The 18,473-nt window shown below is 37.6% G+C and overlaps 2 protein-coding genes across 4 annotated transcripts in view; both read right to left on the reverse strand.

Annotated features, from left to right (window-relative positions):
• The window catches only part of LOC127624213 (uronyl 2-sulfotransferase-like), an 80,085-nt gene extending 71,120 nt beyond the window's left edge, over window positions 1-8,965 (reverse strand). The window contains exon 1 of the mRNA XM_052098929.1: window positions 8,528-8,965. Coding sequence (XP_051954889.1) covers window positions 8,528-8,756 — 229 coding nt within the window. The 5' untranslated portion in view covers window positions 8,757-8,965. The remainder of the gene's footprint in view (window positions 1-8,527) is intronic.
• Window positions 8,966-12,554: 3,589 nt separating this feature from the next.
• The window catches only part of LOC127624099 (SAM and SH3 domain-containing protein 1-like), a 364,714-nt gene continuing 358,795 nt past the window's right edge, over window positions 12,555-18,473 (reverse strand). For all 3 annotated transcript variants that reach the window (XM_052098760.1, XM_052098759.1, XM_052098761.1), the window contains 2 exons: window positions 15,108-15,239; window positions 12,555-13,354 (listed from right to left, as the gene is read on the reverse strand). In XM_052098760.1, the coding sequence (XP_051954720.1) occupies window positions 13,094-13,354; window positions 15,108-15,239 (393 nt within the window). In that variant the 3' untranslated portion in view covers window positions 12,555-13,093. The remainder of the gene's footprint in view (window positions 13,355-15,107; window positions 15,240-18,473) is intronic.

Consider the following 18,473-nt stretch of genomic DNA (forward strand, 5'->3'; position numbering starts at 1 on the left):
CACTTAAAATGAACAACCTCATCACAGCTGAGAGACACAACACACTGATTAATTACACAAACTGCTTACAAAAGCTTACCTCTTATCTGACTTTACACATTGGAGAGGCACACGCTTTAAAATGCTGCTACACCTGTTGCTACCCCCAGTTGGATGGCTACTTTTCCACTGAGAAAGCTGATCTTCTGAAAGCTTAAAAGCATCTCTGCTTGGATGTAGCAACAGGTGTAGCACGCTCCGTGTGTGTGTGTGTGTCTCTCTCGCTCTCTCTCTCTCTCTCTCATACACACACTTCCATCCATCCTTGTTTATCCAATAACTTGTTAGAAACAGCACAAGCCATGATACTATTTCTGAATGAATGATGCGCTTGGATGCATCATTTGGTTTGAACCAGCAACGGCAGATTCTGATCCATCGCGTAAGAAAGTAGTTCCATCCACAAATGTGTTTTTTATGACCAAAAAAATGTGTTTTTTATTTACTTGTTCATTGAACGGTTATATATTATATATATAATCAATATCACACTCGCAATCGTGCTATATGGCCCTAAATCAGAACTGCTGTGATTACCTACTGCACTCTGCCTGCAGCCGAATCACAGCAGTGCTGATGTAGGGCCATATTGCACTCTTGCTCGTGTGATATTGCTTAATATATATATATATATATATATATATATATATATATATACCGACATACACACACCGATCAGCCACAACATTAAAACCACCTGCCTAATATATTGTGTAGGTCACCCACTTGCACCAACCCACATCTCAGAATAGCATTCTGAGCAGCTATTCTTCTAACCACAATTGTACAGAGTGGTTAACTAAGTTACCTTAGGTTTTGTCAGCTCAAACAGCCATCCGCTAGGGGAGGAGGGGCTCGCTGCCGCCGCCTGGAGTGGTGAAGCCACTGCCAGGGCTGGAGGGGCTTGTTACCGGCTGCCAGAATGCGGAGGGGTTGGAGGAACGGGCGCCGTCCATGCCCCTTATCACCCCTGGCAGAGGGGCGTTCCATCCACCAGGGGTCAGAAGACTCACTGCTGTCCGCACGGGGAGGAGGGACTGTCGTCAGCCAGAGGGTGGAGTGGTCGCTCCTCTCTCTGTTACTGTTGCTACGCTCCCTCTTTCCCTATCCCCTTTTCCCTCCCGTTGTCTCCCTCCCAGGCACGACTGTTAGCGCATGCCCGGCACCCAATCGGGCTCATCAGCTGAGGAGAGGGATAAAGATGAGCCGGATAAGCAATTCGACAGAGAGAGAGAGCCGCCAGCTGCCGTGTGTGTGTTTAAGTTTTTATTAAAATATCACTTTGATGGTTCTTCCGGTTCCCGCCACCTCCTTTCCCATTTCTGACAAAGTCTACGGTAACTCAGATAACTGCTCTGTACAATTGTGGTGAGAAGAATAGAATCTCAGAATGGGGACAAAGCTCTTACTTTTTGAAGAAATGTCCTCTGGTCTAATGAAACAAAAAATTTACTGTTTGGCCATAATGACTATTGTTATGTTTGGAGGAAAAGGGATGAGGCTTGCAAGCCAAAGAACACCATCCCAACCGTGATGCACGGTGGTGACAGCATCATGTTGTGGGGGTGCTTTGCTGTAGGAGGGACTGGTGCACTTCACAAAATAGATGGCATCATGAGGAACAAAAATTCCATGGATATATTGAAGCATCATCTCAAGACATCAGCCAGGAATTTAAAGCTTGGTCGCAAATGGGTCTTCCAAAGTTGTGGCAAAATGGCTTAAGGACAACAAAGTCAAGGTATTGTTGTGGCCATCACAAAGCCCTGATCTCAATCCAAAAATATGCGGGCAGAACTGAAAAAGCATGTGTGAGCAAGGAGGCCTACAAACTTGACACAGTTACACCAGTTCTGTCTGGAAGAATGGGCCAAAATTCCAGCAACTTTTTGTGAGAAGCTTGTGGAAAGCTAACAAAACGTTTCACCCAAGTTAAACAATTTAATGGCAATGCTACTAAATACTAAAAATGTTTATGTAAACTTCTGACCCACTGGGAATGTACATTTACATTTATGCATTTGGCAGACGCTTTTATCCAACGCAACTTACAGTGCCAACAGGGACAATCCCCCCGTAGCAACCTGGAGTTAAGTGCCTTGCTCAAGGACACAATGGTGGTGGCTATGGGGATCGAACCAGCGACCTGCTGATTAACAGTTATGTGCTTTAGCCCACTACGTCACCACCACTCCCAATGTAACGAAAGAAATAAAATCTGAAACTAATTATTCTCTACTATTATTCTGACATTTCACATTCTTAAAGTAGTGATCCTAACTGACCCAAGACCGGGAATGTTTTCTACGATTAAATGTCAGGAATTGTGAAAAACTTGTAAATGTATTTGGCAAAGGTGTATGCAAACTTCTGACTTCAACTGTATGTGTGTGTACTTAGTGTTTATATATTATATGCTGTATAGGCCTAGGCTTCGCATTACATTTCTACATCATCAGTGATTTGATTACTCCCTCCTTCTTTATGCCAATCAAACTGTCATCGTCAGTCTAAAATGTAATGCATTTCCCTAAATACAATGAATACAATGATACTCTGTGCCAAACACAAAAATACATTTTAAATGAAAGAAAATGTCAGAGCACTTAACTTGGCCTTAATGAACTTAAGTTAAAATGAACTTAATACCTATCAAATCAAATTAAATTATTTTTGCACATATTGAATTCAGTATATAAAGAGACAGAAAGACCTCTGTGTCAGTGAAAATAAAAAAGAGAGCTTGAAGAACTCAGATCTTACAAAGAGTATTTGTCCTGGTCAAACATTTAGGAAACCATTTTGACAAGTGAGCCTCCCTCGGTCCATGAACATATTTCACTGAAAAGTTCAAATGTCAAATCATAGATCTGCATTGTCTGCGATCCAATCTAGCAACTTCTTTCAGGTTTTCCACTCTCTTAGAATACTATTCAGTAATGTGGGATTTTAAAACTCGTAAAAAAGTCAAAAATCTGGCAACCGTACACCAACCAACTAACACTGTTTACATTAATCCTGTACAAAATATGACTGACAGCTCAGCATACTCATTTCCTGTCTGTTTCTACTGCAAAGCTACCACCTGTGCCCCACTGGAGGAGTTGGCCCATTAGTTTAAGAGAGTCACCGCATAAATCTGTCAGCCTGCGGAGAGTGAGACGAATAAATGAAATAAAAATTTGAATCAATCGCTTGTGTCTTTAGCTTTTCTTTAGGGAAAGTGGAAGTGGCCAAAGAGGCAGCATAAGAGAGCAAAGATGGAACCTACCAAAAATCACACATACATGAGTGGATCTGTGCAGACACCAAAGACAAAAATCAATCACTGTGAAGCTAAATGAGGACTGTGCATGTGTTGGTGTGTGTGTGTGCTTTTATTTAACATTGTTCAGACTTCATATTCATTGATATTATGAAATGCAAAGAATGTAATGTAGGGATGTGCAAAACGACATATTTGTTTACATGAAATCAACTAGTCAGTGGGTTCCCTAAACGTTAGTATAATTGGGCTTTTTTTTTTGTTCACCTGACCCACATAAAGCATGTTTCATAGGGGATTTAACATAACATGCATATGTTAATTATGTTAAAAAAAAAAGACAGAGCTCAATGTAAAGAAGGCAGGAGTCTCGAGACAACTTTTATAAAAGTTAGGCTATTTCTAACGTGACATACTATCTTAAAAACACAACACTCATTGCTGGACCCAGCCAAACATGACACAGCCTAAATATACTGCCTGACCATTTGGATTTAAATAATGGTTATAATCTGGGGTTGCTTCAATTAGTCAGGTCTAGGCTCAGCAACGTTATGCAGCAAAAACAAATGATGTCAACTGAGTACCTGAATATAATGAATGATCAGGTTATCCCTTCAATGGATTATTTCTCATAAATTTCAAGGGGAGGATCTCTGATTTCATGACAACATACATCAATCACTCTGTCATTGTGTTACTGCATAATAATAAACTGCAAAAAAAGTAAAAAAAGAAAGCACAAATAAAACCGGCACACTGTTTCTACTAGATGCAACTGAAATTCAATCTTAACACAAATGTAACATTCAAACAGAATTCTAAGTTACGTTAGTGGATTAATTGCTTTAAAGGAGCTTCATATGTGTGTGCTTGTCATCTATGTCACTGCATGTTGATATCAGACACACTGAAGATGATTCGTGAAGTTCTCGTGCTTTTATATGTAATCGCTTTTTAATATTTTTCGGACAGTTATTTCCTTTTAAAGGTGCTTGTAGCCAGCAAAGTTTAAACACTGCTCGCGGGACGAAATCAGGACGGATTAGTGACTACCATCGCTTGTTGTTTTTGTGATCCTATCACTAAATGTTTTAGACCTGTATTTAGTGCTTACCACATGTGATTGGATCACCCAGAATGCATCTTAATACAAGGTGTAAACGGGGTCAAAGGTAGAGAGTTGGACCAAAACGCACACACCAAACACTATACTGTCAACTGAGCTACACAGAACTTCAACAATTACAGGTATCTTTAAATTTCTCCATGTGGAGTGGAGACACTGATTAGCATTCTGAATCTCCTCCCAGTAGTCAAGCACTGGTGTACTTGGGCAGCGTCCAAAAGAAAATGATTTAGCACACGCATGTTCGCTTAATGTACACATTGAATCACAGCCCAGCCAAAAGTAACACCTGCTCTTAAAATAAATAGGACAGAAGCTCATCATTCTGCTTCAAGAGAGAGAGAGAGAGAGAGAGAGAGCATTAACTGTGGGTAAAAACAATATTATTCTGTGTATAACTCCTGCAGCAAGTGACTGTTTTCCTTTGTTTGGGTTTCTATGTGTGTTGAACATACCTGGCTGTCCATAACTTATTAAATCATCACCACATCCAGTTTATCCAATTGTTTCCCAGATTTCAGCTCATCATCCAAATCCAAAATATGCTACAAATACTCTGCAACAAGCTTGCTTTGCATACAAAGTCAGGTTCAAAAGTCTGAGTCCACATTGACAATCTGAGATTTAGAATAAAAATCAGAAAAATTGGCAATAATCCACATCTATACACACATGGTGGTTGAGGAGAGAGTCCCATGTTCACTATGTATAGCACTTTGTGTACTGTCAGAATAGCGCTACATACCGTAAGTGTTACATTCATTCATTCATTCATTCATTCATTCAACGAAACATCATGATGTAATATGAAGATACAATATTGAACCCAAAAAATAATTTGTATCCCATAGGATACAAACATTTGAGAGGCTGGGGAAAGCAGCAGTGAATATTCAAAATGTTTTGCGATAAATATTAAAAAGGGGGTCCTGGAAATACTGAGATCACTCTGGCATGAACTTGTTATCTTTAAAAGTAAAATGGCAGCATTTTCTGAGAAGGTTGACCTTGAGGCAAATGTTTCTATATTTTCAATGTTATTTCCATGAGTTCTTTAAGATGTACATTTGAAAATAAAAAGCAACATTTTGAAGAAAAACATGGACATGTATTATTTGTATTATATGTGATTTAAAAAGCATTAAATACATTTTCTGAAATATCTTTATGTTCTTGGCCTTTTTAGGGTTAAAATGCACAATTAGGTCTCTAAATTTAATGAAAGTTGATCAAGACTGATCTGAAATTGAAAACAGTAAGTTGACTTGTCTTTAACTGAAATCAGTCTGTGCTTACCGAATTGTGAAACACCAGTGGCCAAATGGTAACTCAATTTTCCATGTGAAATGTCTACGGAGGGGCAACAACAGCGAGTTGTGAAGCAAGTTGTATTCAGCTATACAGGCTCTAATACAGTGTAGAGGATTGCATATTTTATAAAAAAATAAAAATTACCCCAAACCTAACCTTAAGTGAAGTAAAAAAAAATTATGTTGGAGGGAAAAATGCAACCTCCATATCACGCTTGCCACTGGTTATGCATATGGCACCACAGGGGAAGCTAAACAAACTTGGAGCTGATGCAAAAATGTCTGATAAGAGATGGTACTTTTCAGTTAGCCGGCATAATGTGGCCAATCCTAGGGTACCAGAAATGTCAGAAACAACATGCTCATTTCATGTTCATGTTGGTTCATCTTTCACATTGATCATGTTAACTTCTATATATAAAAGGTCACATTTCTTTGTCCCCTGAAGCACATAAGACGCTCATTGGAACATTCTTAGTCCTAGCCTATATCGTGCTATCTGGGATAACATGGATTATTTGGTTTCCAAACTTGCAGTATGCATTTTGTGTGCATGCCATCATTAAAACAAAAAGATAAATTCATGTTGATTTTTCAGTTTATCTTTTCACTCAAATTGTTATGCTGAGCTGCAAAATTTGTAGAGAAAAACTGTATTAAATTAGAACAATGATAAAAAAAGAATACACTTTTTCGCAAGTGAACTCTTGTGACTTTTGAACCACACTGTATTTGCAAAGCCATATTTTGTGACTTTGTGGTAGACAAGAAATCCATTCTATTTTCAATACTGGAAGTGAGGAAGTCAGCTGTTGTTACTCACTTACATTTATTCATGGCTCAATTCTCTCCGTTGATAGATTGAAGTATAAAATATGATGAAACAAAGAATTCAGATCTCTCTACATGCACATATATTTGTGGCCATTTGATTGCAAAGCTTTGGTTCCCTGCTGTAGCTGTGGACAAGGCTGCCTCTGTGAAAATCGGCATTTTGGGAGAGTTTAGTGGCTGACTGGCAACCATAAGTGCTCCTGTGTGTGATGCAGGGAAGTGTTGATGGTTAAAGCGTGAGACTTGTGAAGATGACAGATGAAAGTAAACCAGAGCAGAATCCTCACAGCCACTTGGTAAAAGCTTAAGTACACTTCAAGAGTTTCAGCATAAAACACAATTTTGGCTCAATATGTGACCAATTCACATTTATATCTGATCTGCCTGATTTCCTTAAAATTATTTTCAGTAACGCCACTTCCTATAAGCAGGCTATAAGTCATCCACCTCCCCCCCGTCCAGCTAAAACTCTGCGTAGGGCATCAATTTGGCCAGTGGAGGCCCTGATTATGTTTGTGTGAAACCTAAAATAACCTCACGGATTAAAGACAGACTGAAGATTAATGGTAGGTAAGTAGACTTATAATCCAGATGCTCATCACATTATTAAAGGCAACAGAGGGCAATGACCCCTCTCACAAACACACACCAAAGGAACTGTAGCATAGACTTGAATGAAAGCAGTGCTGTCCTGTTCTGCTCATGCTAATGTTGGCTTGACAAAGCCAACATATTGTTTATTCTGTAGAAATGGTTTAGGACTTTTCCAAAATCACTAAACTAAGATAAAAATGTATAACTTTTACTCTTCCTAGAGCTTTCAAGCAACATCCACCAAACACGGCACAGACCTTCAGGTGTGTTCTACCATACAGAATAGCGTACTACCCTGACAACACACATAAATCACAAAGACGTCTATTTGATGTATGTGTTTACATCTGAAAGATGCTTTTTTTTAGGTTGTTTGCTCATCTACGATACGTCTACAAGACATTTCCTCTCGGATGTCAAAAAGACATTCCGCAGATGTCTTTGTGATGTTTATGATTAAGAATGTTTGTAAATCTGATCTTTTTAAGATGTTTAGCAGATGTTTTTTTCAATGTGATGCTTTCCAGATGAAAAGACCCAAAACAGACATCTCGGAGACATACGTGTGCCATCTAGGTATGTCTTTGTGTCCCAAATGTCTTTAGCATACAAAATTTAAGGAATGCTTAAACTGTCAAACTACCTGTCAAAAACATCTATTTTATCGTTAGGTCTGTTAAACCTTAAAACCTCAAGCTTTTAAAGGTATACTTTAAAATAATCTAGTTCTTAATGTCATAACACATGAAACAACTGAACACATGATGTCCCATGTGTTCTGCATCTCTCTCTCTCTCTCTCTCTCTCTCTCTCTCTCTCTCTCTCTCTCTCTTTAGTGAAACAATAAGCAGAAATACTGTATATTTCTGGGTTTATAGGTCAGACCAAAACTTAATCCTTGATGTACCACTGATAATTGTAATTCAACCTTTGAATGCGCTTCTTAAAGCTTCACCGGAGCTGTTAAACATACAGATCAAACACAAATGATAGAGATCACATGTTCAAGTGGATTTGCTTTGAGTTTACAGCATGGCACCCGGCTCGGGTTATTCTTCGTTCAGACATTACAATTGCATAATGACTGAATAAGGAATATAAGTATCTTCTGTTTAGGTATCTATGAGAGACTTCGTTAAAATACTCCCAGAAAATTGACACCAGACACTCCACGGGAGACTTTCTCCTTTAGGTAAAGGTGAAGAAGAAGATAACCAAACTCGCCCTAACACGTCAACATTATCAAATGCGCGGCAACATCATCGGAAATGTTGGACACTTTAATTCCGTCGCGAGACACAGTTGGTACAAGTCGCCAGACACGTGTGAAACAGAGAGGAAGACGGCGATCCTTACCAAGATATTGCCTGATTTCCAGCAGAACTTTAGGGGGTCCTCCGTTCAGCTGATAAAAGATTGAACCAAGACAGAAAAGAAACAGTGTAGCCATACAGAAAGCATAATCGCGTAAGGAGCATCGAAGCCCAAGAGTCGATAACCAGAATCCCTTCCTGTTGTTCGGATCTCTGCTGCTGTGATTCGCGGTGTGATTCTTTAGACGGGGACTGCTGCTGAAATTCTTCATCGTCTTCTCACATGGAAGCGCCGAGAATGGTAGTCACCCATCCGCCTATTTAGATAAGAACTTTCTAGTTATCATTAAAAACAACAACTAAACCCACTTTATATTAACTAAGCAGATGTTCGCCATCCGTTTTTGCCACCTCTAGCCAGCTCTTTCTGAGTTATTTTTGCGAATGAAATTGGGAATCCATCCTCTGCTTTTTGGGGTAGGTGTCGGTGTCAGATTACTGAATGTGGAGGAGAAAGTTCAGCCGGAGGATGGACTCAACTCAAACACTGACGTGTGCCGCTCAGCACCACCAGGCGGACGATCCCTGAAACCGATGGGCGCGTGCGCACACACACACGCTCGCGCTATCTATCTATCTGTCTATCTGTCTGTGGGGCACCTAAAATAAAAGCAGCTCTCATTGTAAAAACAGAGGTGTGTTGCACTCCATGCACTTCTAGCAAATATTAATTAAATAAACGTGCTATAATAAAGAATCCAGGCAAGAGTCGAGTTTATGAGCCCAAACATATTCAATGTCTTTTCAACTGCCTAAACTAAATTGGACTCTTTCACCCATGTAAGTGAGTAAGTGTCAGAATAATTAAACTAGTTCGATTCACAATGGATTCATTTATAGTACAACACAATACTTTTTATTCCACAGAGGAATGCCAAATCAAATGAAATAATATCTTTACTTAATTAAGTGGAAATTATATCATGTCTGGTGTTTGTCTACCCAGCGGTGAGAAAGGACAAAAAAATATGCCTCCTCTGCAACCTCAAACTGTGGTTGCTATTGTCTCACCACTTTGGAGAGTTTCTTGAGGGATCTTTAAATCCTTTATCAAAGGATGATGATAGGTGACTGGCAGACAGTGTTTTGCATGAAGGTAAGGAAAGTCATCATAACATCAAGTCTAACTATAAAGAACAAATTCAAGTGAGCTTGAGGGATAACCAACCAAACTGCACATGATTGTTGGTTATAATATACAATCACCGAGGACTTTATTAGGAACACCTCTGCACCTACTTACTCATGCGATTATCTAAACAGCCAATTGTGTGGCAGCAGTGTAATGTATAAAATCATGCAGATATAGGTCACAAGCTTCAGTTAATGTTCACATCAACCATCAGAATGGGGAAACAATGTGATCTCAGTGATTTGGACTGTGGCATGAGTGTTGGTGCCAGACGGGCTGGTTTGAGTATTTTTCAATTGGAAAAGAGTGTTATGGATGTTAACCCCATTGAGGTTTTGTGGGATCAGCTAGACTGTAAGCCATCCCGACAAGACAGCCACATCTATGGCAAGTGCTGCAGGAAGCGTGGGGTGAAATGTCAACCGAGTATCTGGACAAACTGACAGCTAGAATGCCAAGGATCTGCAAAGTTGTCATTGCTGCACGTGAATGATTTTTTTGATGAGAACACATTGAGGTAGTTTAAGAAGTTATTAATATTTTTTTCAAATTGTAATTTTTCACGTTATTAATGTCCTGACTATACATTGTGATCAGTTGAATGCCACTTTTCTTTCCATAAGAGCAAAATCTGTACATTATTTCAAACTTTTGGCATGTACAAGTGTACATGTACAAGGGAGTGTGTGAAACACACACACACACACACACACACACACACACACACACACACAGTAAAAGAGATCAGTCAGTGCAATTTTCATTTCTTCTTTTTTTATTACCTTAAAAATTACAAATATTTTAAGACATTTTTTTAATACACAAGCAAAAACTTTATAGACAATCATTAGTGAACTGAAACCAGATGAAATCATTTTTATACATATATTTTACAATGGTCATTGGAGCATGTCACTGGCTAAATATAGATGAAAGAGTATTGCTCTATAACAGTATGTATAGTACACCTAATAAAGAAAAAATAAGTTATATAAAAATCAATTACATATAGATAATTTGCAAACATATTTGTAATTAGGACCCAGTATTATATCATTTAATTCGAAATAAATAACTGGTCATTGTTAGTTATTTTATTAATTAATAATTGATTATAGTTTTAACAGATTGTATATTTAAACAATTCTTGTCAGTGACAATCTGAGCCTGTTTAGTCTTTTAACATTAGACCTGAATACAAACATATGCTCACATATAAAATAAATGGTCAATTTCATTTTCTCTGCAATGGAATTAAAAACATCTTTCATTCTTTAATAAAGTGCATTTTACAGTAACATTTACTGAAATATAGTTTCATTTTTAATTACATAAAAAGCCTCATTGTTATCAAAGCACTCAACTGATAGCAATTTGAAGGCATCCATTCTGAGATAAAGGAATCTATTTATTCTCTACTGCCATTTGAAAATTTTCATTACAAATTTAGCGTTACAATCTATAAATTGTGCTGCATTAGCTACAAAAGTGTAACAAGGGAGAAATACAATGATCCTAAAGCGATCATTCAAAAATACAGCATTTCCTAAAACCGCAAGGCCTTAAGGAAGCATGACCTGTCTACAGTACTTCTGCTGTAGGACTAACTGGACAATCTTAAGAAGCACCTACATTTTTGGTTTTCACTTTAGTTTTGTGTGTGCCAAATCAAAAACAGCCTGATTGAACTTGGGAGAATGATGTTTCATTGTGCTTAATTTGGAGTGATGCAATACTGTAAATATGTTGAGCTACAATGACATCATACTAATTCCAAGTAATGTCACTAACATAAGCTAACGTTGAACTTCATGCTTAGTTTTCATTAAGGAGAGCGCCTGCCAGAAACTTTCTGTGAACTCAATACCAGATGTGTGAGAATATTATGTGCATCCCCACATAAAACCTCATTCTACCTGTTCTCTCTCACACACGTGCGCGCGTATTTTATCTTTCACAATATCTGGAAATCATAATATCTCTGCATACACATCACCTGCACAGCATGTTATGAAAGCAGGAAATTCTGCATAACCCTATAGAGAAGCATCAGATCCATAGGAGGAACAATCAAAGAGCATTAAACCATGCTTCTTTTCTCACAAAAAAACAAAAACATTATGACATTGTTACATGACTCATGAACCAGCTTGCCTGATAATTAAAAATAGTAAAATGCTTCACTGACCTTTCTTCCCAATTTTTGCACTTCTCTCTCATTGGTGAAGCAGCCAATATACTCGCCTCCAGTCTAATGAAAAGTCACTTATATAAGAAAATGACTCCAGTAGAGTCATTTCCAGATTTTATTTGATTTAATTGACCTATATATTAAGGCTGAGACTGTGTACTTTAAGGAGCTTGAGGCTTTTCCTAAGATTCAACATGTCTTTAACACCCCAGTCAAAGTGCAAGGCAATCCAGGGCAAAAAAAACTGAAAACTTCTACACATTTAATTCCAGCAAGCATATTACAGCTGTATGATGCATCGAGTGCATCAGAGATGAGTGTGATAAGAGGTACGCCATATGCATGAGTATAATTTTCAAGATAACAGAGGCATCATAATTTGATTTTAACAATATATGGAAGCTGATACAGTAATAAAAGTTGCTATCCAACAATAGCAGATGAGTAAGTGATGTCTGGTGGATATTGTTTGTGGAAAGATTAAATGTGCAGTGAATATACATTATTATCTTTAGATAAGAATAAAACAGTGATGCTTTAAAATGTAACCATGAACAGATGGAAGATTTGTCACTCTCTGTACAAACATACGCATACTTGCTAAACCATGACCAATGATTGCCCTGAAATCAAAATGTGCATTACTCGGAATATGCCCATATGGCAACATCATGCTTTTGAGATAAAAAAAAAAAAAAAAAACATATCCTTTACTCCACTTACGAAAAAGGACACATCTTTTGATATATATTTAATATACATATGTTCTGAGACAAAAGTAATATTATATTAACAAAACCTGCATGAAATGAAATTGCTTTGGCCAGGCGACATACTCTTCATAGCTTTAATAAGCACTAAAAACTTTTTTCCTTTACATTTTTTTTTTCTAAGTAAATCTCACACTTTCTAAAAAAGTGAGAAAGGGGTTTAACAGTCTTTAAATTCATATCAAAGCATAAATTCTCTGAAAACAAAGTGTGCTTTTTCTGACAGGCAGTCAGTTCAGACCAAATCTAGATGTTTCTATGGAAACATTAGTTGACAGGTCCTCAGTAACAGTCCTTGGAAGTCAGATCTTTGTTAGTGTCAGAAGGCTGATAATAATAAAACACCAGAAAAGACCGAGAGTTCTTGATATGCTGTTTCAAGCATGTCTCTTTACCTGCAGCTGAGTTCAATCCATTTATTCAAGTTCATGGCAGTTATAAAATCTCATGTGAGTATTATGACTGTACTGAGCTGTTGGCTGTGACTATATGGGCCTCACTGAGAAGAATACGTATGTGATGCTCCTCCTTTAACCCCGCCTCTCTCACTCTTGCCTCGGATAAGGATGACAAAAGGCCCAGAGTGTCAAAGCCTGCAGCCAACAGAGGGGCACAATACATAGGCATTCCAATTGACACAAGCCAATCAGAAACAGAGCTCACATGAACGGGAGAAACAGGCTTCCGACACATTTCAGTCAAACCTCCAGAGGGAATCTGTGGAGACAAAGAAAATACACTTTCATCAATCTACAGTCAGTCTGGTAGAGAGTAGGGCTCAACAATAAGGGTGGCCCGGGTCCAGTGTAAAAGAATTTCGGGTCAGTTGATAGAATTGTTATTTGATGTCACTAAATCTTTGTTGATCTTGTACATGTGCCTAAATGCATTGAATACTGCTGTTGAAAATTCTGCTGATTTTAAATGTCACCTAGGTAACTATTTACACTGAAAAAAAAAACAGATTTACTTATAACTTATAAAAAAAAAACATAACTTATAAACAAAATATAGCTTCTACTCAGAAATGTACATATTTAAAGCATTATTAGCTTTACTTAAATATCATAATAGCAAAATATCAATTTTAACGTTAACTTAGAGAGTTACATCAAGTATGGGAAATGAATAATCGTCAGTTCCTTGAACTTCTTTATTTTACAAATCCATAAAATTAAGATTTTAAGTACTACAAACTCCAACAATCAAGTACAGAACTGAGGTTGTGGGGAGTACCCATTAGCCCATGAACAATGTATGCATGTTTTGTGGTCAAAAGGAACTGATGTGGGAATATAATTACTTGTTTTTAACCATTTAATAGAGCTTTTAGCTATTTATAGTGTTATTGATGTTGTTTTATTGTAAACAGCACTTTCGTGTAAAGTCACCATTAGGGTGACTGGTATTCCATATGTTGTAAACTTGGATCCTGTTAAATCCATGTAATATTTCCTTGCGCATGCGAATAAGCACAGTTGAAGCATAAGTGCAGCTTTATGTGCTTTTCTTTGAGGAATCAATTTTAATGCCTGACCTGTTTATTTGAAACATCTTGCTATTAGTTTCCAAATCTTATTTGTGTGACGTACATTTTTAAGTTGAAAGATCTGATACGTTTGTGTATATCTAAGGTTTTCTAGTCATGCTGACATAAAATGACCATCATTTGAATTTACTTAAAAAGCATGATGCAGGGAGGCTCAGTGGGTATTGACACTGACTACCACCCCTGGAGTCTCAAGTTCGAATCCAGGGTGTGCTGAGTGACTCCAGCCAGGTCTCCTAAGCAACCAAATTGGCCTGGTTGCTAGGGAGGGTAGAGTCACATGGGGTAACCTCCTTGTGGTCACGATTAGTGGTTCTCGCTCTCAATGGGGCATGTGGTAAGTTGTGAATGGACAGCGGAGAGTAGCATGAACCTCCAGTGCTGTGAGTCTCTGTGGTGTCATGCACAACGAGCCACGTGATAAGATGAGAGGACTGACGTCTCAGAAGCTGAGGCAACAGAGACTTGTCCTCCGCCCCACGGATTGAGGTGAGAAACCGCACCACCACGAGGACCTACTAAGTAGTGGGAATTGGGCATTCTTAATTGCGAGAAAAGGGATCAAATAAATAAATAAATAAAATTAAAATTGTGATGCAAAAGCGCTATGTATATATATTAAGTAAATCCAACACATAATTGTTTTAGGTGTAGCTGGTTAACATAAGATGTTAAGGGTTTTGATGAAATTGCAAGAATGACTTGTGATAGTCTTGAAAGCATTACTTATTAAGCATCCTTATGCCATAATTTACCAGTAAAAATGTGTTTATAGCTGTCATGGAGTAACATCATAGCTGTATAATTGCCAACTATTTTTGTAAATTTGAAACAAAAAAAAAGAAACATTTTACAAGTGAAGAAAATGTCATGTGCAAGCATGTGATATGTCAAATAACTGAATCTTTGAAAGTTGCTCACAGCCATGCGGTGCTCCTTGCGGAGTTGTTTAACTCTGATCTGATCCAGACTGGACGCCACGTCTTTCACTGGCTGCTGAAAGTCCTCCGAGTATCTCTGTATTAAGAGCTGAGGAATACCACACCGACCGTGCTGAAAAGGCAAAGAGAATAAAACTGATTGAGAGAGAAAGACAAGAGATCAGCAAGTAAAAGAAGATCTAGTGGAGTTCACAGCCTTTTTTAGACAATTGGAAAATACTATTTCTATTGCTCTCAAGAGACACAAGAATCTAGTCATCAAAATCTCAAAAATATGGAGAGAAATTTAGTTATTAATGTTGTATTGTTTTCAAGCAAAGCCGTGACTAACACTATGCTAATGTGAATAGTGCAACGTTTGTCTCGAACAGTGGACTCACAGCAGAAATTATCAGATCATAAAGTTTACTTCATGTGGCTTTTTAATTGATTTTATGGTTGGTGGAGACCCAAAATACATGGAAACAGAGGCTGACTCGCAAGCAAGCGAACTTTATGTGGCAATTAAAGCATTACAAGACGAGCAATGCTAAATTGTTTGTTTAATGTGAGATTCAGTGTGATGCTAACATCACCATGTGCGGTGTAACCTAGATCCAGTTTAATGATTTTAAAAACATCTTTGTTAACAGGCCAAATGGCCATATTACTTTCTAATTTAGGCAAATGGGTTTATAGTAATACAAGCCAAGCAGTTTTTTTCATTGTAGTTAAGCTCAATCAGAGCAATTCACAACCATCTTTGTGACATTAACCACAGTCCAAGTGCACAGAAGAAAGAAAGAAGTGTATTATTTCTGTGCAACTAGCATGAACAAATGCAATTGAAAAAATATGACGGTTTTCAAACATTTCTCCCTTTGCAACAGATTGGTCAAATAGATAGTCCCGCCCTAATCTCTCACCATTGGTTGAGACAATTGTACTCTCGCGCATTGGTCGGGATGCTCAAACAAATAAAGCAATGTTTTGGTAGCGTCGTATAGCAGTGTAGCTAGACCCTGGCTGATAGGGCTGAAGCCCTGGATCTTTTGTTAATAGCTCCGAATATTATTTTGTGATGAGAGAAAACAAAAAGAGAAAAAGTAAGGCTTACTGTTAATTACATCAGGTTATGAAAGCAACAAGGCAAGCTTCAATTCTGGCTTCAAATATAAATTAATTCTGATCAGTGAGCCCAACTTTCGTTAACTGACAATTCACACTTTGACTTTTAACTGCTGTTCGTCCTCAAGTTCATCAGACAAATCGTTACGTATACCTCGAGTGGGAGCTTTCTATTTTATCTCACGGGGTACGGCTTTTCTGTATCAGACACTGAGGTTTTATTATGCAAGCCTTATTTCTAAATATATAATCTATAAGCCTCATTTCTAATCTTTATTTGTTTTTAACAATCCACACACCAAGTAGATTTTAATGCATTGATTATTCGGCTTTAGACAAGAGTCAGGACGTGGGAATGAATAAGGTTTATTGCAATGGAATTTCCTCAAACACAAAATAGCAGCACAGTGAGCTATAAGCCTAAATAACACAATACATATGTCTTATAATGATAAAATCTCACATTTAAATCAAACAAAAATTCTGGTTCTGTTCTGGTTCACATTTCCATGTTATGTGCGTGAAGTTAAACTGCTGCGTTTAAATAGCCTCCTTGGGGTGCCTTGATTTTTAAATGGTTTAAAATCAGATAACATTGAACTTGTCAAATAATTGTAGTCAAGTCTGCACCAGAGCATAAGGGGAAAAAACACACTTACAGTTTATCAAGAGTTGAAACTTTGCTTTGTTAAAAACAACCTTGTCTTGTAATCATGTTTAATAACAGTCATGACACGCCACACAGTTGTTTCGAGATGCATTATTTTTATCTATACTCGGTGATCCCACGATGGCGTTTTATTGCCATGCTAAATAAAAATTTAAGATTTTGATAATGAAGTCGTAATATTTTAGAATATTATTAGTTATTATCCGGACACTGCAGCAGTTATGTAGGAAATTTATGTAGGCGTTGTTATTGGGTTTTCCTCTCTAAACAATATTATAACTGAGGGGATGTTCATTCAATGTCTTGATAAGCAGTTTCACTTATTTGAGATAGCGTGAGCCTATATCTCGTGCATCCCTTGACAGGCACTCACATGTTGAAAACTCCTGTACTAAAGCACACCTCATAAATGAACAGAGCTTGCAAAAACGTTCCACAAATTCAGATCGGTTGCAAATCTCCCTGGTTAGTGATGTAGTATTTAAAGACCCAGACACTCCACTTTGCTATCGTCCACCAAATGACTTTGATATTACTTTCCTTTCTATTTATTCTCCAAATATTACAACTTTAATCTCACAATGCTTTGACTTTCTTATTTTTACTTTATTCTCAAAATATTATGATAAATCAAAATTGAAAATTTAAATTGTTACAATGATTGAATTGTTAGAGTTCATTTCTGCACAATGAACAATGAGTGGGACAAGTTGTAATTCTTGCTTTGATTCTCTGCAATTTAAATTAAAACACGTTTGATCCATTTATTGTGCGCCTGATGTTTGCTTATATAAAGTTCTGAATCAGTGTCAGTGTTGCGCTTAATATAATTATTATTTGACAGGTAGGGTGGTCATTTAAGTCATGGAAGAATTCTTATTTTTATATTATAATATGGCCTGTGGGGAAATGGGATTGGCCACCAATAAAAGGAACTAAAACTCCCGGCAGTCTGACTTTAATATAAAAAAAAGTCAGAGCTACTTACGGCAACAGACAGCATGTCTTTTACCGCTGCTATACAGTGTCCCAGTAATGGACCTGGCAACAAGTCGACTGATCTTAAAATTTCCTGCGCCAGCTGTTAAGGTGAGGAGGTGTTTATACAGCAGCACTTGCATACAACTGTCTCAAAGAAACTGATTTGGAAGCACATTTTTCAGTGTACATTACACACCAAGGAGCCAAGCTGATCTGAGAGCAGATGTCTTGTTAACGCGAAACACCTTACCTATAAATTACGCAAAAACCAAATCTACTGTCTCAACTCTTTCCAACCTAACTTTCCTTATGCGTGTGTAAGTGTGGATCCCAGCGTATGTCCACTGTTATTGCTGGCTTGACTGAAGGGACTGTTTAAGGATGGTTATGTCTGCACTAAACCATGCATTTAATAATTAAAAATAGCTGGAGAAAAGGAGTTCTGCTACGCAGTTCATCATCACGATTAATAACTCACTGTTTTGCATGTTTTTGTTGTAACCTAGACAGAGAGTTAATATGTGGATGACTTTGAAAGTTGGTTTATGAATTAATGAGTGGAAATGCATTTGGATTCTGATGAGATTG

The sequence above is a fragment of the Xyrauchen texanus genome, chromosome 30, assembly GCF_025860055.1.
Source record: "Xyrauchen texanus isolate HMW12.3.18 chromosome 30, RBS_HiC_50CHRs, whole genome shotgun sequence".
In the NCBI taxonomy this organism is placed as follows: Eukaryota; Metazoa; Chordata; class Actinopteri; order Cypriniformes; family Catostomidae; genus Xyrauchen; species Xyrauchen texanus.